This window comes from Selaginella moellendorffii, unplaced genomic scaffold, assembly GCF_000143415.4.
Source record: "Selaginella moellendorffii unplaced genomic scaffold, v1.0 SELMOscaffold_80, whole genome shotgun sequence".
Taxonomy (NCBI): Eukaryota; Viridiplantae; Streptophyta; class Lycopodiopsida; order Selaginellales; family Selaginellaceae; genus Selaginella; species Selaginella moellendorffii.
This window is the reverse complement of record NW_003314341.1, coordinates 602,005-626,038: the sequence shown is the minus strand read 5'-3', so window position 1 is coordinate 626,038 and position 24,034 is coordinate 602,005. Positions and strand designations below refer to the sequence as shown.

Sequence of the window (24,034 nt, the reverse complement as noted above, 5' to 3'; positions counted from 1 at the left end):
GAGCTCATCTTCCCGATGGTGGCAACCTCGCAACACCACGGCCTTCGTCTCCCTGGAGGATATGGCTCGAACATGCCCAAGGCTTTCAGGCAATTCACATCCTCTGAGCTAAAGTCACAGGCTTCAAGGGTTTCGGGTATACCCAAGCAACCCACATCCTCTGAGTCAAAGTCATCGCCAACCTGTTGCTCGTGCGACTGCTCCATGTCTTAACCTTCTTCCTCTCCATAACCTTCCGGCCCTAACCCAGCTATATTTGCTCTGAATCCATTCAAATCAACTCGTGGGAGGATGGCAATCGCGGGGAAGCGAAGAGCTCACATTCCTGGCACTATGTTCCTGCTTGGGCAGGCGATCAAGTTCTTCTCGATCTTCTCGAACATTCTCTTAAGATTCTTGTTCGAAGAAATTCGCGTCGCCTTTGATTCTCTCGCGAAGATAGTGAGCGGTTTGGGCATCTTGAAGAGGCAAGTTTTTTATTTTACGAAAATGCCGAACGAGGTCGCTTGCATGCCACAGCCGCTGCGAGGATTTCATCGCTTGCCGGGGATTCTTCGATGTTATGCGAACCTCGGATCTATTCGCTCACCGATGGCTGGAGGACGGCGAGGAGCTCATCCACGCCAAGCCATTCTTTCCAGATCACATCTCCTGGGCTCGTTCCTTCCGGCTTGTGGTGGATCAAGCCTCTCGGGCAGCACACAACGATACGACGGTCTAGCTCGAGCTATAGAACTTCCAGAAACCTTGGAAGTAAAGAAGCTAGATCTAAGATCAGTTCTCCAGATAGCAGCGTCGGTTCTCCAAGCGAGATAGCAGCGAGGATCCAAATCGTCCTGGTTTATCCAAAGGACAGCTTAATAGATAGCTAGGCGGGAATGTAAGAATATTTTAGGGCTCTTCTATGGAAGGAATCGTCAGTACCAGCAGTGGCGGTGGCGATGGCGGTGCGTCTGCTACGCTCTTGGTGCGTCATCTCCCTGCGCTTCCTCCACAGACTCTCAAGAGTTTGTTCACGCACTATGGAGCTCTGGATCTTCGACTCTGTCAAGCTGGGAGGTATGTAGCTCCCTATACTCTTGAGTAAGAGCTCAGTGCCCATCTCACACCCTCATAGGCTAAAGAACTGCGCGTTTCTCGATTTCCCTGACGATGCCTCGGCAGCCAGAGCACAATCGCAGCTCCATCGGTATTCTTTCCTTGAGAATCTTTGTGTGTGGTCATTTAGATAATTGTTTCGTGCAGGGTGCGTTTTCTTGGCAAGACTCTGACGGCCGAGAAATCTCGTGCTCCAGGGGAAGACGACGCCACCAAGAAGTCGAGCAAAGCTTTTCGAAAATCACCCGATAAGAGTTTTCTTCCGCGATCGCATTCGTCTGCAGATCCAGTAACCGGCTCATTCGTGCGTGAACCAATTGCACCATCTCTTGGCGTCGACTATCCTTTTCCACCGCACCTAGAGTACGTCTGTGTATCTCTTCCCGATCGAACTCCTTTTTTTATTTTCTTATATGTTCCAGATATGCTTATCCTCCACCGGATGACAACATCTTAAGCAACATTTCTAGTGCTCTGATCGCTGTTCCAAGTTTTTACACACAGGTGTGTGGTTTTTCCTCTCTTATTTTGAACTTCTATTCGGTTTGGCCATGACATCTTTGCATGTGTCGTGAAGGAAGGTGCTACACCTGATGAACAAGATGAACTTGCCGGCTCCATTCCGTCCAGCGGTCCCTAAGCCACCGCTTCCGTGCGCCGCTGGTGCTCAGGAGCGTCCTCTAGATCTCGCGAGTGACGAGTCGGAGCTGGAATCTTCAGAAGAAGAGGTACTCACTTCACTCGAGAAATTCATGTATTGATGAACGATTGCCTTCCAGGACAATGAAGAAGGTAGAAAGAAGAAAAGAAGACGAAAGGAAGTGATTCTGGGTCCAGCAACAGCAAAGGATGCTTCTCATGAGGCTGCAGGTGTGAAGCCAGTCACGGATCCCTCCAAAGCCGTGACATCGATCAAGAAGAAACAGCCTGTTATTCAGGTTTGCTACTTAACTCTGATCTCCTCAGCTAGACATGGTATTTGCAGATCAAAATTCCTCCCAAAGTGGAAGAGAAAACCAAAGTAGAAGAAAAGCACGAAGAAGTCAGCCAAGATAAGAGATTTGCGACTAGGGAGGAGCTAGAGAAAGGAAAGCTCTCACTTGGAGAAGTTGCCAGCCATCCCGTGTTTAAGGTGAGATGTTTCTTTCGTTATGTTATTTCACGTGTTCTTGTCATTTTCAGAACTACTCGCGTGGAACTCCTTCTCCTGTTCTGTATATAAAAAATCTCGAAAAGGAAGTCGTTCTTGAAGATCTCCACTACGTTTTCGGTAAGTAACCCGCAGATTTTTAATTTGTTCCTTTCTGACATCGATTTTGCAGGTGCTTTCTTTCCAAGTTATGAAGAGGCACAAGCTGGACTGAATGTGAAGTTGATGCAAGTAAGAAACTTTCTCAAGGATTTGCTCCATGTACTCATTGGATTCGCAAATCTAACAGGAAGGTCGCATGAAAGGCCAAGCGTTTGTGCGATTTCCCTCTGCAGAAATTGCGGGAGATGCTCTGGTAAGTGGACGAGCTCGTTTTTCTTTTTTCTTTCAACACTGTTAACTTGAACTGACAGTTTCATTGCCAGGCTGGTGTTCATTCGTTTGTGCTGAAAGGCAAACCGATGGTTATACAATACGGTCGAAACAAGTAAGACTTCGCTTGCTACATTGAAAGCTCAAACTTCGCAGAAGATGTTCCTGAGAAGAAGGTAGCAGTCGCTGCTTCCGGCATTGTCATCCAGCACCACGTCTGCGACTCTAATTGCTCGCTCCAGATCGCGATAGATCCCACACGCCGCTAGAACAGTCTTGCAAGCCACCTCGTCCGGCTCAAAAGGCATGCTCGCCAGCAAGTCCTCGGCATCGTCCAAGCGTCCCGACCGCGCGAGAAGATCCAGGAGACAACAGTAGTGCTCCTTTCCGGGACTCAAGCTATAGTCACGCTGCATGGATTGGAAGTAGATCCATCCGCGCCTCAACAATCCTCCGTGCGAGCACCCCGTGAGAACGTTGACGAAAGAGATCTCGTCCGGGATCTCTCCCTGGAGCTCCATCGCTCGAAACATCTCCGTGGACTTCTGGCCGTGTCCGTTCCAAGCGTATCCGGCGACGATGCTTGTCCAGGATACGAGGTTTCTGACGGGCATGTCGTCGAACAGAACCTTTGCTTCGTCGAGCCTCGCGTTTTGGCTGTAGGCCGTGACGATCGACGTCCAGGAGATAACATTCTTCTCGGGTATCCGGTCGAAAGTTTCTCTCGACTCTCGGAGGAGTCCGTTCCTGGCGAATCCTTGCACCATTGCGTTCATGGTGGCGGCGTTCCAGCTCGGGATCTTGTGGAACGTTTCGCGAGCTTTGTCGAGGCTCCAGTGCTGAGAGGCAGCCACCACCATAGCCGTCCAGGAGAAGACGTTCCTCACGGGCATGGTGTCAAACGTTTTCTTGCAGCGATCAAAATCCCCATTTTGGGCATAGCCTGCCACCATGCACGTCCACGAAACAACGTTTCTTCCGGGGATTCTTTCGAAGGCCAGCTTTGCGTCGTCTAAGGTGCTGGAATCGACGTAAGCTTGCAGCAAGACCGTCCACGAGAATATGTCCCTCTGAGGCATGTCATCGAACGCTCGCTTTGCTTCGTCAAGATACCCGTTCTGGGCATACGCTGTCATGAGCAGGGACCACGTATACTTGTTCTTGTGCTGCAAACCAGCGAACACCCGGTAAGCATCGCTCAAACTCCCACACTTTCCGTAAGTTTCGATTAGGAGATTGCTGAGGTACCTGAATTCTTCGCCGCAAGTGATCCTGCGTTTCAAGAGAGCTTGGTCAATGCGCTGGGCCTGGAAGAGGTTTCTGGAAGTGCCACAGGCCCGAATCAACGAGGCCAAGTTGTCCGAATCGACGATTTCAAAGTTGTCTCGAATCAAACTCCGGAGGTGTCGCATGCTCTAACCGTCATCTACACTTTTCTTCGATTGCATCATCGTCGACTACTTCGCATGAAACTGTAAGCTTCTGTTCTGCAAAAGCTGCTAGGAACATTCCTCTTTTCATTCGTACTTGCTATACACTACTCTTGCTTCAGCTCGCAATTCCATTGTCAGCCTGCTCGTTCGTTTGTGCTGAAACGCAAAGCGCTGGTTACACAAAAATGATCGGAAGAAAGTTTGCCACTCACTTGTGTTGGTGGCAGCGGCAGCAGCAGCAGCAGCAATTCTAGCTCGAGCGCGCTCCAAAGCTTTCAATCGATTGGCTTCCATTCGGGCCATCTTCTGACCGTAGTCTGGATCATCCTTGCTCACAGGATTGGAGATGGGGGTGTAGTTCTGGTTATCCTGGACTGGAGCTTCTTGGCTTGGAATGTCCGGCTCAGGGAGATCCTCTACACAAAAAGAGGACGTTTCTAGCAAACAAAAAAGAAAAAAGAAAAAAAAACAAAAAACACACCTTTGAGACAATCCTTGGGATCATCAACTCCCTTGAAAAATTTCGTCCGGCATTCTTTTAGACGTTTCTACGAGAAAAAGAAGAGACTTCGATAAAAAAACTGGCAGCTGATTTGCATACCTTGACGCGCCTGAGTCTTCCAACCTTGGCCACTTCACGCGCGAAGCGTTTGAAAGAGAGACTGGGAAAGAAATTGCTGTGCCAGTGCCGATAGGCTCGCAGAAGATTATGCAAATCCCGGCCCTGGGAAATTCCATGGGAAAAAGAAAGACAAAGAAGAATGGAAGAACCCACCTCGTGCCCTCGCCCCTTGATGGGAAACCTGTGCGGGATGTGCTCCAAGACATAGCCAAGACCTTCGTTGGAGAAGAGAAGCTCGGGCGTGAGCTTTCGCTTCCTCCGCCGCCCAGGTTTGGGGGGCGGCGCGCTAGAAATCGGCGGCGGCGGTGGCGGCGGCAGGCCAGGCTTTGGATCGAACGAGCAATCGCGAGACCAGTGGCCGGTTCGCCCACACTTGTAGCATCCCGTTGGCGCACCGATCATTGTGCCCCCAAATTTTGCTAGGCTAGGGTTCTTGAGGGAAGAAAATGGCGGGAAACGATCAATAAAATTGAAATTAAAAGTAATTAAAAATTTAAATAAAACCTAGAAGGGGCATTCCGAGAATTGAACTCGGGACCTCTCGCACCCTAAGCGAGAATCATACCACTAGACCAAATGCCCAATTGCAAGATTCCTTACCACGCAAAGAGCATCTTCACCAGAGTCACATAACCTAAATATCAAAACCCTGGGGGAGGGTTTTAGGACAAGAAATGCTGCTCCGGCGCGGAGTCCAGGCGATGCGAGCAAGGATCGCTCCGAGCGCGCGATGGAGCAGCAGCAGCAGCAGCAGCTCCAGCGCGGTGCTGGAAGATAGCGATTGGTGGATGGTTGAGGGAGAGCTGCTGAGCGTCCAGGAGATTCGCACCGTCAAGAAAAAAGGGGAAGACGACGCAGCTCCATCTCCAGGCCAGCAGCGGTATACCAGGGTCAATCACCTCTCCACATTCCGGATTGATCCACAGAAAGAGGTAATCGCGTCGATTCCATTCTCCTCCTCACAGATTTCTCGCCAGGACAGGACCAGCGCCTCTACTGGAAGGCATACATGAACGTCTACGAGAAGGCGAGGGATGAATGGGAGAAAGTGGTGTGGGACGAGCCAAACGTTGTTCGCCGAGTGGAGGACTACTTCTTTGACGAGCCTCTCGCCAAGAAGAGGAAGAAGCCCAAGAGCGGGCAACTTGAGAGGTAAGAAACAAAGTGAGCGTCGTTTGTTCTTCGCTTCTCATGTGGTCTTCTTTCGCATTGGTCCAGGAAACCATTCTCCATGGAAGAAATCCAGGTTTGTTCTTTCCAATTAACTTTGATATGATCATGATCGTGATCGTGATCATGATCGTGATCGTGATCGTGATCGTGTTTTGCAGGCCGCCATCAGAGAAAACGTTCGTCATCCCACCTCGGATAAGAAGATCGAATACAGGAGTAAGAAATTCTCTCTCTCTTTGTTTTTGTTCTTGCGTCTCTCGAACTCGGAGCGTTGTTTCAGCTGCGGAGGATACCAAATGGCCGTTTTAGCGAGAGGAAAGACGAAGCTTTTTGGATTGAATTCATTTCCAAGTATCAAAGTGGCGAACCAGTTAATGATCCATCACTACAAAAATGTCCAGACCAGAGTAAATTACATCCTCGAGGCAACTCTCTCAGTGCTGCCCACCGCTTCCAGAGTATCCACACCGCCTCTTATTGACATGGGACTAATGCTCGCCCCTCTGCTGATCAAGTCGTGATCCAGGAAGATCACCACGACGGTTATGTCGTCGTGAAAATGCCTCCGGATCCCTCTGTCGATCTTCTTCAGGTCTGAGTATCGCATTTCACGCTTTCTGGCCGCCTCCTGTAACGCGGCTTTGATCAGTCGTCTCGCGATTCCCTGCTTGCAGCAAAACAGTGCTCGTCACTAGCTAGGAGAATCTTAGCGAAGAACTTACCGAGCGAGGATGGTTTTGGACAATGTCCACGGCCTCCTGGTTGCTCAGATGTTCCCACAGCCCGTCGGACGCGAAGATCAGGAAACGATCCATGGACTGGACGACGTGGACATTCACCGATGGCTCCGCGGTCAGCACGGGCCGACGCAGAGGCTCGCTGAGGCGGAGGCGAGGATTCAAAGGCTCCCGGTTATACTCTTGCTTCTTGAGGTAGAAGTCGCCGATGGATCTCGACACCTGCAAATCCACTTCCACTGGTTGGCAGGGAACAGGGAAGAAAAAACGAGCTTGAAGACTTGAGAGATAGTACCTGGATGATTCCCTTGACTCGCCACACTCCGTGCTTGAGCATGACGATCTGAGGGTCATCGGGGTGCATGGACTTGAGCTCGTGTCGTATGGCCTCGGAGCTTGCATTGTGTTCCACGGAAAGCTGGCCAGCGCCCACCTCCGCGTGGCTGCTTCTACTGCGCGACGTTCCAATCACTGCTCGAGAGTCGCCAACGTTGGCAACGTAGAGCATTCCTCCCCACAGGACTCCCACCAGGCAGCACGTCCCAACGCCGGCGGTCTGCGGCTTGACGTCCCACAAGCCCGCGACATGGTTTAGAAATCCTTCCTCGGTCGCCAAAAATGCCTTCCGCAACACGTCGATGGACATGGTCCCTTGCTGCTCTCGGACAATCTCTGCAAGAAAAAAAGAAAAAGAAGCACACGGATCTGTGAGTACGATGGAAACGAGCTTAAGTTACTGCTAAGCGAGATGAGAAAAGCAAACCAAGAGAGAAGAAGCATCGATCGCGATCACTTACTCTGGAAGTTCTTGAAGAGATGCTCGTTGACGTAGCGCGCGGCCTCAGGACCTCCGTGACCATCATAAACTCCGATAAAAGTTCCGTAAGGCCCCGTCTCGATCTGGCTCTGGTCCTCGAGCAGCGCGTTTGCCTGCACCACCGCGATGGAAAACTCCCCAAACGCATGCTGCCCCAAATCCCGGTACCATAGAAGCGCGTCATTGCGATCAGTCATTGACGAACTTCCATGAGTATAGCGCTCCACTGGGTGCCAGCATGCCGCCACAGTCTTGGCTAACCACGCCAGCATGCCTCATCTCATCGCCGCTCCTCATTCATTCTTCTTCGTCTTCCCTTTTCCTCCTCCTCTACTTGGCAAATCGCCCCATCACACCATCTGATCCCCCAAAAGCCGTGCGCGATCACGCCGCCCAAGCTTGCCGGACAAGGAATTCGGATAATCCGCGCCTAGGCCGCTCGCTCCACACCAAAACCCCAGCTCAAGAAATTTCGACTCACCGGACCTGGCAGATCCGTGCCGCGCTAGATCTGCGCGGGGCGAGGATTCAATTCCCTGGCGTCGCCGCTGCACGCCGCCGCGCTGCGTCGCGCAAAGCGCTGGATCGCCGCGAGCTCGCGCGATGTCGACGCGATACCTCGATCGGACGACCTGTTGTTCTCTTCTAGCCTAGAATCTGGGAGGAGGAAACCCTGGCCGGCCTGGCGCCGCTCGCTCACTGCTTAGTAGGCTTTGCTCGCGGTCGCCATAGCCAACAACAAGCAATCAAAACAAACAATAAAAGAATTTCTACACAGCCGTCACATCCTGTAGTGCACAGGGGAGGAGAAAAAAAGAAGGGAGAGACCCCGGTTCGATTCCGACCTAGCCAGCTCTAAGCTAGGGCTTTTGCGAGGTTGCGTCCATGGCAGCAGCCACGGCTCTGGCGCCCGGCCTCGCCAGGAAGCTCAAGAAGGTCCTGGAGACGCGCACCGATTCCCCGGATGTGCTCGCCTCGCTCGGCACGCTCTCCACATTCTACGCGGAGAATTCGGCTCAAGCGCGCCGGAATCTCCAGGCGACGATCGAGAAGCGGGGGCTTTCCATCAACGAGGAGTTCCTGCGGGCGTCGGAAGCGGCACAGAAGGTGAGTATTTCGGTGGATCTAGGCGTTTTGGAGCTCATCGGCGTGGATCTCTGGCAGGCCTTGGATGCTGTCGAGCTTGAAGTTGCGGGGCTTGCGGAGTCGTGCGAGAGGTAAGCTACATTTCTCCTGTGTGCGATCTGTCCGTAATGTGGAGCGATCTGGCTTCCAGAATTGCGAAATCTCTGAGTAGCTGTGAAGCGGTGACAGGGGATATTGTCGCCACCACTGAGAAGCTTAGATTGGATCTTGACAACACGAAACAGCACCAGGAGATCGTTGCCTCGTTTCTTCACAACTACCAACTATCCCCAGAGGAGGTAAGCACCAACAAACATACTAGAAGAAAAGATTACCTCCTTCCCTATTACCTGTGCTTCTCTTTTACTCAGGTGTATGCTCTGAGAGAGGAGGAACTCAACCAAAACTTCTTCAAAGCCTTGTCACGCGTACAAAAGATCCATGCCAATTGCAAGCTTTTGGTCCGAACACACCACCAGGTAACGAACTATTTCTATCTGACCGAATTTGGCGTCGTGACGAATTTTTCTTGTTCATAGCGCGCAGGGTTGGAGCTTATGGATATGATGGCAGTTTATCAAGAGGGCGCATTCGAGCGTCTATGCAGGTGCTTTTAACATTTGTTATCCGATCTGGAAATAGTGATCGCCTTGGTTTTCTTTTCAGATGGGTCCAAGCTGAATGCCGTAACCTCAGTGACAATGATCATCCGGAGGTTAGCGAGCTTCTCAAGACAGCCTCCAGATTTTTGAACGAACGTCCGGTTCTGTTCAAGTACTGCGCTGAGGAGGTAATGGAGATTTCTTTCTCTGTATGGAAGGTGACTGTAATTTGCGTTTGGCCTCAGGTGGCAAACACGCGGCACAATGCGCTCTTTAGGCGCTTCATCAGCGCTCTTACACGCGGAGGTCCAGGTGGTATGCCCAGGCCCATTGAAGTACACGCACATGATCCGCTCCGATACGTTGGGGACATGTTGGGCTGGCTACATCAGGTCCGTGTAATCTTCATATACCTGTTTCAAGTACGTGAGACTTGTATGTATTCATGTAGGCCTTAGCCTCGGAGCGTGAACTAGCAATGTCACTTTTCTGTCCAGATGCTCCTGCAAGTACTGGAGACTGGTCGTCGAAGGAAACCGATGAGTCGGCGTCCCATTTGCTATTTGTTCTGGACCGCATCTTTGAAGGCGTTTGTCGACCCTTTAAGGTGCGAGTGGAGCAAGTCTTACAATCGCAACCCAGTCTTATCCTTTCGTATAAGCTGTGCAATCTCCTCGGCTTTTACAGTCACATGGTAAGCTTTGTCACAGTTTTTTTTTGCCGGGGTTGGGCAACGAAGATTTTGTTACAGATTTCTGATTTACTTGGGAAAGAGGCTGCTTTGTCAGCTACTTTGAGGGACGTGAAAGAGGCCGCCGATCGGACGTTTTTTGATATTTTGAAGAGCCGTGGTGACAAGCTTCTGCGCTATCCCCCTCCAGTATCTGCTGATCTCTCTCCGCCGCCAGCGCTTGCGGAAGTTGTTCCCGTGCTGGTTGACTTGATTGATACTCACAACAGCATGATGGTCGCTGTTGGTGCCAGCAAGCCCGATTTCAAACCAGTCATTGCAGCTCTCGTTGATCCAATCATTACGGTAACTTCTTCTCTACGCTGCAGATTTGGTCTGGTCTTACGTGCTTTTCTCTCCAGATGTGTGAGCGAGCTGCAGCATCTTACGCTTCCAAACCTTCACACCAGCCAGTTAAACGACTAAACAGTCTAAACTTGGACACGGGAAAGGCTCTACTCAATGCTGCTCGACGGACCACTTCTACCGATCCGGCTGGTGTTTCACCATCCAAGTCACAGACCGAGGAGGTAACTTATCCAGCATGTCTTTCGATGGATCCGTGACAAAAGACTCTGCAGGATGTACCGAGCCTTCGAAAGATCTTCCTCATAAACTGTGTGTCCGTCATCCGACAACCACTGCTCTCGTACCCAGCAGCATCGGGCTACGTAGAGTCGCTGGAATCTTCCCTCGAGGAGTACATGAGCTACATCGTGGAGCACGAAGTCGCCACCATCCTCGAGAAGTGCAACCTCCGCAGCAAAGTAGCGTACTTGAAAGCAAACCCCGAGATGGGCGATGGCGGAGCAACGGCAAACGAACAAGAGATGGCTCCCTCCAACGTAGCAGAAAGCCTCAAGATCTTCCTCAGGCTGGTTGGCGAGGGGGCAGTGGCGGAGTTTGGACAGGTGCAAGACGCGCGGCTGAGAAACGAGGCTTGCGTCCGTGTAGCCAAGGAACTCGCCAGCGCCTACAAGCTCATCTACGACGCTTCTCCGGAGTACAGGTCGATCCTGCGGCACAGTCCGGAACAGATGCAAACCATGCTCCTGGGGATATGACGAGCGCTCGCTTGCTAGGGCATTCCAGGAGGCTTTTTTCTTCTCGGGGAGGATGGAGGAGGGTGGTGGCCATAGCTGTGACTGCTGCCGCGGCACGGCAGCAGTGGAGTCACTGGAAGAGATGGAATTTGCGAGGAGCTTGTCGGGTGCCGCGCACACTGGCGATGTAAAGAGAATGGAGCGGTTGCTCGAGAAGGGAGCCTGTGTCCAAGGTGGAGCAGCGGCAGCGTACTCGCCACTTCACTACGCCGCGCGGAATGGTCATCTGGAAGCTTGCCGGCTGCTACTCAAGGTAGAGTGAGCGCTTAGTTTTTCTTTCTTTCGTTCAAGCGTTGTTTGATCTTTGGTGTTGGACAGTTTGGAGCGGGCGTGGATGCTCGGACGAGATCCGGCAGAGCGACGAGCCTCCATCGCGCGGCATTCGCTGGTCACGAAGACATTGTTGCGCTGCTGCTCGAGAGTGGAGCCGATCGAGACGCGGTGGATTCCGACGGCCACACTCCTCTCCACAAGGCGATGATCCAAAACCACGATAGAGCTGCGCTCCTCCTCTCGGACAAGAAGAAAGAGTTCCTGGATTAAGCAAGATTATCGCTTTATTGATGTAGATGTGAGAAGAATCTCACTCAATGGTAACATAAAATAACGCGCTATTTAATGGAAGCTGCCCTTTTAGGTTAGGTCATTATGACCGTTTAGGCATTTCAAAATATGAGCGATGGCAGCTTCTAGCTCTTTCCCTCCTCTCTCTCTCCCTCTCTTTCACTCACATTGGATCGCCATGCCAAAGCTCGAGGAGGAGGAGGATGCCGCCCCCATCAGCTCGTTCACCAGGAGCAAGCGCAAGGCCGAGGGTGAGTGATCAAGCTAGATTTCTTTGATCTCTTGTGGCTGGCTCACAGCGCTAGCCCTTGGGCCTTGGCAGGGATCTATTTGTCACCAGCTCGCAAGCGCGTCTCTGGAGGCAAAGCTCGCGAGGATCGCGACACACTGTTTGTAGATTTGGAGTGCCAGGTGAGAGATTTTCCTTTCTCTCCTTGACTTAAGTTTGTTTCTCCCTTTTAGCCGCCACAAGAGGAGCGGTACTCCCTAATGGAAACCATCTTCTCTCCTGTTCTTCACCTGTTTAAAGGAATCGGTGGAGAGTGCTTCTCGTCTTCGAGCAGCACCGCCACCACAGGTATGTATCGCTCAGTTTCCTCGCGCTAGCTAACAATCACTCTCGGGAAACCACAGTGGTCATTGAAGCCGCCAGGAGCAATCACGACGACAAGGCTCGTGAACTCTTGCGTGATTTCGATCCTTACTTGTTCATCAAGCATCTGCCAGATCCCTCCCTGGTTCTCTCGCCATGCCGGAAGTTCTTACTCCCTCGTCGGACGAGACGCTGCCCTCCAGTTGCCTTAGTTCTTGACCTCGATGGTAAGCGGAAAAAGAAGCTCTTTTCCATTTTTTTCTCATAGATTTCCTTGTTTTGGCAGAGACCCTCGTACACTCGACAACGGATCACTGTGGAAACGCCGACTTTAGCTTCTCGTTGCATGCCAACTTCCAACGCCAGACCGTCTACGTCCGTCGCAGGCCTCACCTCCAAATGTTTATGGAGAGAGTCGCCCAACTCTTTGAGATCATCGTTTTCACGGCGAGCCAGAGCACGTACGCGGAGAAGCTGCTCAACATCCTCGACCCCAAGCGGAAGGTTTTCCGGCACAGGATCTTCCGGGACTCGTGTGTTCTCGTCGACGGGAACTACCTCAAGGACTTGAGTGTTCTTGGCCGCGATCTCTCCAAGACCGTTATCGTAGACAACTCTCCACAGGTATGTCCCGGGTTTCCTTTCTCAAAGCTTTTACTTTGCTCAACGTTTTCTCGCTTGCTTCTTTGCTTGCAGGCATTCGGTTTCCAAGTAGACAATGGCATTCCGATCGAGAGTTGGTTTGACGATGAAGCCGACTGCGCGCTTGCATCACTGCTGCCGTTTCTCGAGTCTCTGGCCAGCGCAGAGGACGTGCGTCCTATAATTGCGAGCACGTACAAGCTGCGCCAAAAGATCCAAGCCGCCAGCGATCCTCCATGGCTGAGGCATTGCGTACACGAGAATGAAAAGCAAGCACAATAAGTAAAATCACATTGTAATTGGTTTAGTTTTTAGATCTTGTCCAGGTATGTATGCAATGACAATGGATTTTATCATAGGACTCGACTTATCTATCATTTTTGTGCATTTAGCACTTCAAGTTCACACTTTTACCGTCCCGACTTTCACATTTTCACCACCATTTCCGGATCCACTTCCGCTTCCTCTTCCAAATCCGCTCCCTGAGCCTGAGCCATAACCACTTCCACTACCCGAGCCAGATCCCGAACCTGAACCAAAGCCACTCCCAGACCCGGAACCACTTCCGAACCCACTCCTACTCCCCGAACCACTTCCAAAGCCACTTCCCGAACCAGATCCACGTCCAGTTCCACTTCCGTAGCCACTCCCCGAACCAGAACCATGTCCGCTTCCTGAGCCTGAACCACGTCCCGTGCCTGTCCCACTCCCTGTTCCACTTCCGAAGCCACTTCCAGAACCCGAACCACGTCCAACACCTGTCCCGCTCCCCATGCCACTTCCGTAGCCACTTCCAGAACCCGAACCACGCCCAGTTCCACTTCCGAAGCCACTTCCGGAACCTGAACCATATCCAGTGCCTGTCCCGCTCCCCGTGCCACTCCCTGTGCCACTTCCATAGCCACTTCCAGAACCCGCACCACGTCCAGTGCCGCTCCCAGTTCCACTTCCGAAGCCACTTCCGGAACCTGAACCATATCCAGTGCCTGTCCCGCTCCCCGTGCCACTCCCTGTGCCACTTCCATAGCCACTTCCAGAACCCGCACCACGTCCAGTGCCGCTCCCAGTTCCACTTCCGAAGCCACTTCCAGAACCTGAACCATATCCAGTGCCTGTCCCGCTCCCAGTTCCACTTCCGAAGCCACTTCCAGAACCCGAACCACGTCCAGTTCCTACACCAGTTCCACTTCCCGAACCAGTTCCAGAGCCCCTTCCTTCACCAGCATTATGTTTTAACCCATTGCCTTTTTTAAGTTTTGCAAGACTTTCATTTTTTGTGACCTCGAGAGATTTGTCCCGGGCATCCACAATGCAGAAGAGTGCAAAGAGAAGCAAGATGCAAGCAACTCCACCAAACTTGATAAGGCTCTTGCTGGTGCTACTGGATGCCATTTTGGATTGGCACATTTCCAGGCTCGCAAGCTGGGAATTTATTTCGATTTGCAAAGACTTTTCGTAGCCACCATTAAGCCCACTATGAAAAGAATATAAAGAAAGAAAAAGTCCAGCTTGACATATGATTAACACGCTCCACAAAGTAAAGTTTCAAGTCAAATGTTCTATGATGTCTGGACAATTAAAGGTAGTGACACAACTTAGAAACATCAGGAACTTTTATATTGGAATCAAAAGTAGCTATATTTTGGTCATTAGTGCTTCTACTTGATACTATAAAGTGATCACGTTTTAATGCTTGTGACCAGGACCCGAGCTTCCAGATCCATAGCCATAACCATATCCAGAGCCACCTCCAGAGCCACTCCCATAGCCATAGCCATATCCCGATCCAGAAGATCCAGCGCCAGAACCAGATCCAAATCCACCACCGCCACCTCCACTTTTGCCACCACCGTGGTGGTGATTACTGCAGGATGACTTGTGTTTGTGCGAGCCAGACGAAGCATAGCTTCCACTCCCGCTTCTCGCGTCTTGGCCGGAACCAGATCCAAATCCATAGCCACTTCCAGACCCATGGCGGCCAGAGACATGGGAATGAGAGCTACTCGTTGAAGGACCTCTGGAGCTTTTCTTGTAGTGATCCTCCGCCATCCCTGGAGCTACCACCAACAAGACGAGCAAGCAAGCCAAGAACAAGATGAGAAAACTACTATTCGCCATGGTGGATGTTTGTGAATCCCATGGCTTTTTATCCCAGTAGCGATGGTGGAAGTCATTATTCCTTCTCTTTGTCTAGTGGGAATTCCACCGACTTAACAGCTCGGTGATTCTCGTTTGCTTGGCGATGCCGAACGATCAAAACTTTGATTTATGAAACCGGGATCACGACATCAGCGGATCATCTAACGAGAGTGATGCAAGATCCGGCGGGATGAGCCTCTGTTGCGAGTCTCTCAGCACCTCCATGGCCTCGGAAACCTTGAGATTGAGAGCTTCGGGAGACTCGAGCAAGTGAAGTACCTCGGTTTGGTCCATCTCCAGGAGCATGCCCGTGATCTTCCCGGCGTGGTTGTGCTCTATGCAGTCAACCAGTGGATACAGCTGCTCGCCCAACATCTGCAAAGAAAATGAGAAAAGATCGTCACATGAATCGGTACTTCCCCTTTGCACTTACTATGCGTTGCTGCTCCGGCGTTGCGGATGCCAAATGAGACGCCAAGACCGCCAAGAACGAGTTGTTTCCGTACGCAGGCGTCCTAGAGTTGCTACCGTGGAAGGTGCTTTCCCGTTGCATAAACTAGATCACAGAACGAAGTTGGATCAACAACACAGAGTGAGAGCAACACACAGACCTGCTGGAACGGGACCCTTGCGTGACCCTGCTGCCTTTGAGGAGGAAAGAAACCGGGCATCTGTCCAACATTGGGCCTCACCATTGCAAAACCTGCAGGCTGATGCGACGATGTGTGGAGAAGCCAAAAACTAGATCAAGTTGCTTACCTGTTGAGGAACCATTGGTGCTGGCCGGCTGTAAAGAAGCTGTTGTCCAACTGCGGAATAGAGCGGCGGTGGAGGAAAGTTGACGGGGCCTCGTGAGGCAAACTGCGCCTGGGAAGATAAGAATCACACAAGAATCAGTAGGAGGAAAAAAGTGGCGATTGTCCTGTGGACTACCTCTAGTTTGGCTTTCCTCTCTTCTTTCTTCTGTGCCATGGCAACGTAAAGAGGCTTGCTTCCAATCATCTTCCCGTTCATTTGAGCCACCTGCGAGACAAAAGAGTAATCGTGAGTGAGGCCGTCCGGCGTACTGGTTTACTTACTGCTCGGAGTGCCGCGTCGGAGGTACTGAAGGCAACGAACCCGGAGCCTTTGCTGTGCCCGAGAGGGTCCCTCATTACCTTGCACGAAGTCACGTTTCCAAACGCCGAGAACATGTCTTTGAGCTTCTCATCGTCTATGCCGTCGTCCAAGTTCTTGAGATACAAATTCGTCGGTGACTTGTCCTCGGTGTCTTTCCGCTCGTGCTCGAACTTGGCTTTCAGCTCCGCCTCCCTCTCGTTCTTCTTCTGTGCACGGCTAACGTACAGCTCCTTGTCCTGGAAGGTTGTCCCGTGCAGATCTTCCACAGCCTTAACAGCGTCCTCGGGGTTCTCAAAGTTGACAAAGCCGAAACACTTTGACTTGCCATCCACCTCCTTCATCACCACCGCACTACTAATGGGACCAAAGACCCCGAAAAGCTTCTGGAGGTCCTCGTCGGTAGTGATCTCGGACAGGTTCTTCACGAAAACGTTGTTGAACTTGGAAGCCGGGGGGTCTCTTTCCTGTCGACGAACAAAAGGTCCCACAAAGAGCTGCTTGTCGTGTAAAGTTGTACCATTGATCTTCTCAATCGCCGTGTGAGCGGCGTCTTCGGTGTCAAACTGGACGAACCCATGACCTTTGGAGACGTTGGATACATCGAGGGCGATCTTGCACGAGAGAATCTTGCCGTAAGGTGAAAACAGATCATGGAGAGCCTTGTTGTCGATGCTCTTATCCAAATTCTGCAAGAGAAAAAGGACTAGAATCAGTCCAGCTCTTTTTCTAACAGAAAAAAGAGAGAACATACCTTGACGAACAAGTTCCCGGAGCCACTTTTGCGAATACTGGGATCACGATATGAGAACATTATCCTCACAGGCTTCCCATTGACCGGCATGAAATTCAGCTCCTCTATCGCTCGAGAAGCTGGTAGACAAGAGAATTCAATCACAAGAGGAACAAAAGAAAACGCAAGAAAGAAGCCTCACCGTCTTGGGTGTTGTTGTAATTGACATAGGCATATCCCAGAGAGCGCTTGGTAACCATGTCGCGGCACAGCCTCACAGACATGACATTCCCGATTTGCTTGAAAATGTCGAAGATCTGAGCTTCGTTGACACTGGGATCCAAGTCCCCCACGTAGAGAGCCGTCGACGCGAAGGGCGAGCGAGGCGGCGAGGTTTCCTGCGCCATATCTCTTCCCTTTCCCTGATTCTACTGCCTAGATTTCTAGATTTCTACTGCTACTACCTCGAGGAATGGATTGGAAACTGATGGCGCGACGCGAATCCAAGGCCCCCCTCGCCGGGGCTGACGGCGGAGCACAGCCTCACCTAGGTTTTACTGGACGGTATATTCGCATCAATTTGTAATTTGGACTGATTTGATAACCCTAAAATAAATAACTAAATTTTAACATTTAATTGCTTCAAAACTTGAGTGCATAGAATATAAAAAGGGAATACAAAAATGTGCATATAAATCAACCAAAAAACCTTAATTTATATATAAAAGTAATTAATCTAGATTGAAATTAATATATGGTATTGTGAGGGCCAAGTGTACGGTTACGATGCCGTATACTAATATTAGTGTAATGGGATTTTGGTAGCCGTCGGATTGGTTTCAATCTGGACCACTCGCTCCTGTATATAAGCTAGGGTTTTTGAGCTAATTGATATGCACATTTCTGTATTCCCTTTCTATATTCCAAACACTCACATTGGTGGAGATGAGGGGCACCTTTGATTGCCCTTGAGGAGTGCTTGGATTTGGGATTTTGGTTTAGATCTAGCTTTTTGCATTGTCTAGATCTACCATTTTCTTCTAGCTTTTTGTCATTTTCTTTTGCTCTTTCTTTTTCATTCTCCATGGCAGATCAGCAATCTCCTCTTTTGACTCTCGAGCAGCAGTTGGTCCAATTGCTTGATGCTATGTGCTTGCAATTGAACAACCAAACTCAATTGATGGCGGCATTCACGGCACGTGGTCCAACTCCTTCTGCTCTTGGTGCCAATCCTCGCGTTCGGCCGGAGTTCTTTCGTGGGAATCCTGGGGATGATGTGTACCATTGGTTTGATCACTTTACGGTGATTGCCACATATCATTCTTGGGATGATGCTCGACGGTTGCGTGAGTTTCCCACGTGTCTCCAAGGGACGGCGTTACAGTGGTACAATGGTTTGAGCGTAGCCACTCGTGGGGATTGGAGTGTTCTCCCGGACGTCTTCAAATGCGCCTTCGGACATGCCGATGATTGTGATGATGCTTTCCAACAATTGCATCGTCTTCGCCAAGGGCCATCTGAGTCGGTGATGCAATTTGGCGTTCGTTTCCGAAGTCTTTTGCTTCGTGCGGAGCCAAATATGTCGGAGCAGATCAAGCTAGGAATGTTGTGGCCAGCACTTCGTCAAGATCTTGTTGGACTTGTGCATGCCCTTGCTCCTGCCACCCTTGACGATGCTCTTCACTTGGCACAACGTTATGAGACGTCGCCTCTTCCACTTCTCGCTGCACGTCCTTCTGCTCCACTTCCTATGGGTGATGGTCCTGTTCCAATGGAGGTTGATGCTGCTGCTGCTCGAGTCCAAGGACAAGTGCGAGGACGTGGTCGTGGTCGTGAAGTTCACTGCTAGGCATGTGATGAAGTTGGTCATACTTATCGGCGTTGCCGTCGTTTTCCGGATTGGCGACCTCCATTTCCTGGGTGGAGACCATGGCGTCAGCAACGTCCCGTGGGTGCTGCTGCAGTGGAAGGTCTAGACACCGAGATGCATTCAGGAAACGAGGAGTCGCGCGAGTAACGGAGGGATCTTGTGCGAATAAGTTAGTGACCCTTCCATCTTTCTTTCGGGAGTATCATCAAGGGGTTCACTCGGCATCGGTTCATCCAGTGTTTACTTTCCAAGCTCGTTTTTATAACAAGAGGTCTCCTATTATTCTCTCTGTGTTGGTTGATACAGGTTCGAGTTTATCTTCTATTGCTCGACCTGTTGCCACACGTTGTCGTTTACACTTGCGTCGTGCGGCGGAACTAGTTTTCATTCTTTATGGCAACGGCCGTACGCATGCATGTGCACAGGATGAGGTGGACCTGGTTGTGCGTGTGGGTGATCTGGAGCTTGAGTTGCAGCCATTGCAGGTGGTGCCGAGTCAAGCTTTTGACCTCATTCTTGGTATGGATTGGTTGCAGCGCAATCATGCCAAGTGTGACTTTGAGGCTTCTCCCCCTTGTCTCATACTTCCTTATGTTTCATCCATTCCTCTCACTTCCATACCTCTTCGTCCCTCTACTTCTACCTCTGCTTCCATTACTTTTGTTCCCCCACTCTTTTTTTTTGTGTTTCCATCTTGTTCTGCTTTTCCCTTTTTCGATCCCTCCGACGATCTTTGTGTTGCAGCAGTTGACCGGCTCATGAAGGAGTATTCTGATCTCTTTGAATTTGACTTATCGTCTGGGGCCAAGATTGCCACACGTCATCCGATTCCAACCGGGGATGCTCGTCCAATCAAGGTTCCTGTTCGTCGTCGGTCACCTAAGGAGATCAAGATTTTACGAGCAAACGTCAAGGAAATGCTGGAGAAGGGTGTTATTCGGAAGTCGCGGAGTCCTTGGGCATGTGAACCTCATCTTGTGACGAAGCCTGATGGGAGTATTCGTTTCTGCATCGATTATCGTCCGTTAAATGAAGTGACGATCCCAGATGTGTATCCTCTTCCTCACACTGCTGATCTCTTGGATCATCTGGGGCGAAGTCGTTGGTTCACCAAGCTATATCTTGCTTCTGGGTATTGGCAAGTATCGATGGCCGAAGAAGATATTCCTAAGACTGCTTTTCGTACACCATTTGGTTTGTACAAGTTCTTGGTGATGCCGTTTGGTTTGAACAATGCTCCAGCAACTTTCCAGCGGATGATGGACGAGGTTCTTTGCGATATGCCGGAGGTGACTGCTGACTTCATTGATGATGTCTTGATCCACTCAGAGGGGACGTGGGAGGAGCACGTTCGTGATGTTTGTAAAGTGTTGGATCGGCTATGCGACGTTGGTTTAAAGCTGAAGCGGTCAAAGTGCGTGTTTGGGTCCAAGGACACAACTTATCTTGGGTACCGTATTTCTCGTGAGGGTTTGCAAGTTGATCCTGACAAACTTGTGGCTGTTCTAAAGTTCCCTACTCCGAAGAGTGTGAATGATGTGCAGCGCTTTTTGGGTAAGGTGCAGTATCTCGGTCGTTTTGTGGATCATCTTTCCGATCGCACTACACCATTGCGAGCGTTGCTAAAGTCATCAACGTCATCTTTCATCTGGTCTCCGGATTGTGAGCGAGCGTTCGTGGATCTCAAAGAACTATTGACGACTCCTCCAGTTTTGGCATATCCTGACTACACTCGACCTTTTATTTTGCGCATGGATGCTTCTGACATTGGTCTTGGAGGTGTGTTGATGCAAGAGAGCTCGAGTGTGCCGGGTCAGTGCCATCCCATTGCATACATAAGCCGTACATTACAACCAGCGGAGATGAACTACTCCACGACGGAGAAGGAGTGTTTAGTAGCAGTCTGGGGTTTCGAGAAACTTCATGCCTATCTACATGGTTCTCGGACGTTACTTGAAGGTGACCATGCTGCTGTTACTTCATTATTGAAGTGGAAGAACCTGGTTGGTCGTACGGCTCGGTGGGCTTTGAAGCTTCAGATATATGATTTCGATGTTGTTCATCGCCCAGGGAGTTCTATGGCTGATGCTGATGCCCTTTCTCGAGCTCCTTTTCCTTCTCCACTCACTTCTCATATTTCTGACGAACCTGTTGTTCCAGCATCTGTGGATTTTCTAGATGAGGATTCTGTGCCATCGGCAGTTGCTGTCCTTGACGTTCAGTGTCCACAAGGTGCAGAGCAAGATCTACCTTCTCTTGATGAGGTTCGCGAGGCTCAAAAGATTGAGCCGTGGATTCGGAGGCTTTGAGATGGGTTTGAGAATCCTGCATCACTTGCTGATGACTTGCCTTTCTGGCATTTACATTCTCAATATCGCCTTGACGATGGCCTTCTTTATTTTGTGGGGATGGATCCTGATGATCATTTACGGCTGGTAGTGCCTTCGGTGTTTATTCCGCGGTTTCTCCATGCCTACCATGATTCTCCTGTTCTAGGTGGGCATATGGGACACCGTCGTGTTACCGAGAAGCTGCGCAGGTCTTTCTATTGGCCAGAGATGCGAAGTGATATTATCCGGTATGTGCGTAGCTGCGTTTGGTGCCAAGCTCGTAATACTCCCCCTTGTGCTACGGAAGGACGGTTAGAGTCAATTGCAGTTTCCCGTCCGTTTGAGTTGGTGGCGTTTGATCTTATGGGACCTTTTCCACGGTCAACTGCTGGCAATGAGTACGTTATTATTGCTTCTGACTACTTGACTCGTTGGGTGGAAGTTGGTGCTCTTGCTAGCGCCTCTGCAACTGTTGTTGGATACTTCCTCCTCAATCGAGTGGTGTTCCAGCATTCTTGTCCAGAGCGGATTCTTTCAGATAATGGTCCCACATTTATGGCTGAGGCATTTCATGTTTTGACGTCTCGGTTGGGGATATGCCACACTTTCACGAGTGCTTATCATCCACAATCAGACGGTCTGGTGGAACGGCTTGTTCGGACATTCAAAGGGATGATTGCAAAGTATGTGAACTTTCAGCATTCGGATTGGGATGGTTATTTGCCGTCTCTTCGGTATGCATATGTTACAGGGGTGCAGAGTTCTGTTGGTGCTTCACCATATAAACTTCTATATGGTCATGATCCAATATTACCAACGGAGCTGGGTTTACCTTCGCGATTGCCACGTGCTGCCGATGCTAGATCATGGGATCAGTATTTGACGAGCATTCTTCCACTTGTCCGAGCAGAGTCTGCCGAACACTTAGGCCGCGTACAAGTGGGACAACAACGGCGCTATAACTCTCATCATCGTCTACCTGTGGAGTACAAAGTGGATCATTTGGTGTTAGTCCGTTTTCCCCATCTTACGGTACGTGGTTTATCTAAGGGGCTTCTTGCGCAATGGAAAGGACCGTATCAAGTGTTGCGACAAATTGGACCACAAGTTTATGAGGTTCGGCATGACGTTCAGCAGGCCGATCCTCCAGAGATTGTGCATGTGCAGCGGCTAAAACGCTTCGTACAAAGGGATCAAGAGGAGTTAATACCACCTCCAGATCCACCGATGCCTCCTCCTAATGTTCCTCCGGATCCCGGCCCATCCTCAAGAGAACCCTGATGGTCTTCCATTATCCCGAGAGGAGGGGATGATGTGAGGGCCAAGTGTACGGTTACGATGCCGTATACTAATATTAGTATAGTGGGATTTTGGTAGCTGTCGGATTGGTTTCAATATGGACCACTCGCTCCTGTATATAAGCTAGGGTTTTTGAGCTAATTGATATGCACATTTCTGTATTCCCTTTCCATATTCCAAGCACTCACAGTATTAGACATTATATCATCCTCTCCTCTAAGAAGAATCAAAGGTAATCAGGGTTCTTTAGTTAATGGTATGGGATCTAAAGGAACATTAGGAGGAGATACCGATGAATCTATAGGTGGTATCAATTGTTTGTGATTCTTTTGTATAAAGCATTTTAAGTGTTGCATATGCATAATTTCTGAAGGATCAACCTATTAAATGTCATACTAAACTTCATAAACTTGCAATTTAATTTGTTGCAACGTTTAATATAGTCCCTTCCATTAAGTAAGGAGCTTTTTAAACAAACCACAATTCCCTCAATGCAATGCCAGAAAATGCCACATTCAGGTAAATTATAATACGTCTTGCAATTTCCTACCATAAAATTGGGAAAATAAATTAATATCAAGTCGTCCACTTTATACTCCACAGATAGATGATGATGCTTGTCATAACACCTAATACAATCCCTTCTATTGAGCAAAGAGCTTTTAGATAAACCAAATTGGGAAAATAAACTAACATCAAGTTATCCACTTTATACTCTATAAGTATGAGTTATAATGCTATTGTTCCACTTGTACAGGTTTAATTGTTCAGGAAACTCCACTCAAACAAGTGGAAGAATGCTTGATCTTAGGACTTAGCATCAATAACTCATTACAATCACAAAGGTAAACTTAACTCTGTTGGTAGTATTGAATCATGACTATATTAAAGTTTATATAGTGAAATACCAATTGAACTCTGTACCTTTGTGATATATATATACTGAAGAGATAATAAATAACTATCCAAATCCGAATGCTAAAACTTCACATATTTCACGATCATCCCTTTGAAAATCTGGATGAATTGTTCCACTAAACCATCTTTTTGTGGATGATAAACATTTATGAAAATGTGGTGTATCCCCAACCAAGATGTTAAAATATAAAATGCCTCAACCATAAATATATGACCATTATTTGAGAGAATCAACTTTAGACAAAAATATTGGAACATCATTTGATTAAAAAGGAAGTACTTAATAGTAGTTGTTGATGCATTAACAAAAGCACTAACTTCCATCTAGCAAGTTAAGTAGTTAAAAGCAATAATAATATACTTATTGCCATGGAAAAAACCCCACTAAATTAAATGTCACCAACTTAAAGGGACGGGAAATTGCAATTAACTCTAACTATCTTTCTGCAACACAAAAGAGAGTATTATAAGTTTGGCAATAAACACAATTATGCATATATTGAATAACATCATATCACATCTCCAGCCAATAGAAAGACTTGTTTAGTTTCTTAGTCACATGCAAATGTCCTATATACCCACCTAAAATAAAAAAGTCATAATAAGCATAGAGAAAGAGTAGAATAAATATTGAAGGTACCACTAGTTGTAAATGATCATCAAAATCAGTCCTAATAAAATAAAGAAGGCTGCCTTAAGGTAATATTGAGAATTTAAATGCTGAAATGACAAGTTATTAACAAATGATGTAGGATTTTCAAGTTTTCAGATATATAGCTCAACCTTTTGAGCCTGAACTTTGTCAAGAGAAGTTAAATCTTGCTCTACACCTTGTGGACATTGAATATCAAATACAACAACTGGTGACA

At 49.3% G+C, this 24,034-nt stretch overlaps 9 protein-coding genes, 1 non-coding gene and 1 pseudogene across 14 annotated transcripts; 5 read left to right on the top strand and 6 right to left on the bottom strand.

Annotated features, from left to right (window-relative positions):
• Positions 1-903: 903 nt before the first annotated feature.
• LOC9658098 (U11/U12 small nuclear ribonucleoprotein 65 kDa protein) lies at positions 904-2,789 on the top strand. Of its 4 annotated transcripts, none has more exons than XM_024661186.1 (11): positions 904-1,059; positions 1,118-1,189; positions 1,246-1,461; positions 1,521-1,602; positions 1,680-1,826; positions 1,878-2,036; positions 2,084-2,230; positions 2,281-2,368; positions 2,421-2,479; positions 2,538-2,603; positions 2,674-2,755. In XM_024661186.1, exons 1-11 carry the CDS (start codon positions 905-907, stop codon positions 2,737-2,739), a joined length of 1,257 nt encoding a protein of 418 aa, XP_024516954.1. In that variant the 5' UTR covers position 904; the 3' UTR covers positions 2,740-2,755. The 4 variants fall into 4 exon arrangements, with proteins under 4 accessions (XP_024516954.1, XP_024516953.1, XP_024516952.1 ...); XM_024661185.1 differs by having other exon boundaries at positions 2,662-2,755; XM_024661184.1 differs by having other exon boundaries at positions 2,421-2,603; positions 2,674-2,789.
• Positions 2,764-4,032, bottom strand: LOC9658097 (pentatricopeptide repeat-containing protein At2g35030, mitochondrial). Its single transcript, XM_002987245.2, has one exon. It carries the CDS (start codon positions 4,030-4,032, stop codon positions 2,764-2,766), a length of 1,269 nt encoding a protein of 422 aa, XP_002987291.2.
• A 49-nt stretch (positions 4,033-4,081) lies between these two features.
• Positions 4,082-5,077, bottom strand: LOC9663021 (TIMELESS-interacting protein). The gene is made up of 5 exons (XM_024661187.1): positions 4,829-5,077; positions 4,655-4,777; positions 4,535-4,601; positions 4,266-4,469; positions 4,082-4,209 (listed from the first exon to the last, which is right to left on the bottom strand). Exons 1-5 carry the CDS (start codon positions 5,075-5,077, stop codon positions 4,169-4,171), a joined length of 684 nt encoding a protein of 227 aa, XP_024516955.1. The 3' UTR covers positions 4,082-4,168.
• Positions 5,078-5,185: 108 nt separating this feature from the next.
• On the bottom strand, positions 5,186-5,257 carry TRNAP-AGG. Its single transcript has one exon. It is a non-coding gene; the product is annotated as a tRNA-Pro (tRNA).
• Positions 5,258-5,350: 93 nt separating this feature from the next.
• Positions 5,351-6,309, top strand: LOC9658096. The gene is made up of 5 exons (XM_002987301.2): positions 5,351-5,607; positions 5,658-5,827; positions 5,894-5,921; positions 6,007-6,064; positions 6,129-6,309. Exons 1-5 carry the CDS (start codon positions 5,377-5,379, stop codon positions 6,155-6,157), a joined length of 516 nt encoding a protein of 171 aa, XP_002987347.2. The 5' UTR covers positions 5,351-5,376; the 3' UTR covers positions 6,158-6,309.
• On the bottom strand, positions 6,168-8,177 carry LOC9663020 (probable protein phosphatase 2C 46). Its single transcript, XM_002987243.2, has 4 exons — positions 7,383-8,177; positions 6,881-7,257; positions 6,571-6,807; positions 6,168-6,512 (listed from the first exon to the last, which is right to left on the bottom strand). Exons 1-4 carry the CDS (start codon positions 7,672-7,674, stop codon positions 6,261-6,263), a joined length of 1,158 nt encoding a protein of 385 aa, XP_002987289.1. The 5' UTR covers positions 7,675-8,177; the 3' UTR covers positions 6,168-6,260.
• A 69-nt stretch (positions 8,178-8,246) lies between these two features.
• LOC9663019 (conserved oligomeric Golgi complex subunit 6) lies at positions 8,247-11,586 on the top strand. The gene is made up of 12 exons (XM_002987300.2): positions 8,247-8,509; positions 8,567-8,619; positions 8,679-8,826; positions 8,899-9,006; positions 9,067-9,134; positions 9,194-9,317; positions 9,375-9,521; positions 9,581-9,823; positions 9,881-10,165; positions 10,222-10,389; positions 10,441-11,215; positions 11,281-11,586. Exons 1-11 carry the CDS (start codon positions 8,288-8,290, stop codon positions 10,921-10,923), a joined length of 2,049 nt encoding a protein of 682 aa, XP_002987346.1. The 5' UTR covers positions 8,247-8,287; the 3' UTR covers positions 10,924-11,215; positions 11,281-11,586.
• Positions 10,976-11,505, top strand: LOC112341270 (annotated as a pseudogene).
• A 46-nt stretch (positions 11,587-11,632) lies between the features above and the next one.
• On the top strand, positions 11,633-13,121 carry LOC9658095 (CTD small phosphatase-like protein 2). Its single transcript, XM_002987299.2, has 6 exons — positions 11,633-11,777; positions 11,849-11,937; positions 11,989-12,103; positions 12,160-12,345; positions 12,405-12,742; positions 12,815-13,121. The coding sequence occupies exons 1-6, from the start codon at positions 11,642-11,644 to the stop codon at positions 13,040-13,042; spliced, it is 1,092 nt and encodes a 363-aa protein (XP_002987345.2). The 5' UTR covers positions 11,633-11,641; the 3' UTR covers positions 13,043-13,121.
• Positions 13,122-14,358: 1,237 nt separating this feature from the next.
• On the bottom strand, positions 14,359-14,893 carry LOC112341253 (glycine-rich cell wall structural protein 2-like). The gene has a single exon (XM_024661110.1). It carries the CDS (start codon positions 14,876-14,878, stop codon positions 14,447-14,449), a length of 432 nt encoding a protein of 143 aa, XP_024516878.1. The 5' UTR covers positions 14,879-14,893; the 3' UTR covers positions 14,359-14,446.
• A 110-nt stretch (positions 14,894-15,003) lies between these two features.
• Positions 15,004-17,326, bottom strand: LOC9658094 (polyadenylate-binding protein 2). 2 transcript variants are annotated; one of them, XM_002987242.2, is made up of 8 exons: positions 16,951-17,321; positions 16,770-16,888; positions 15,979-16,704; positions 15,833-15,922; positions 15,659-15,766; positions 15,511-15,609; positions 15,333-15,455; positions 15,004-15,274 (listed from the first exon to the last, which is right to left on the bottom strand). In XM_002987242.2, the coding sequence occupies exons 1-8, from the start codon at positions 17,153-17,155 to the stop codon at positions 15,041-15,043; spliced, it is 1,704 nt and encodes a 567-aa protein (XP_002987288.1). In that variant the 5' UTR covers positions 17,156-17,321; the 3' UTR covers positions 15,004-15,040. The 2 variants fall into 2 exon arrangements, with proteins under 2 accessions (XP_002987288.1, XP_024516877.1); XM_024661109.1 differs by having other exon boundaries at positions 15,125-15,274; positions 15,329-15,455; positions 16,951-17,326.
• Between the last annotated feature and the right edge of the window lie 6,708 nt (positions 17,327-24,034).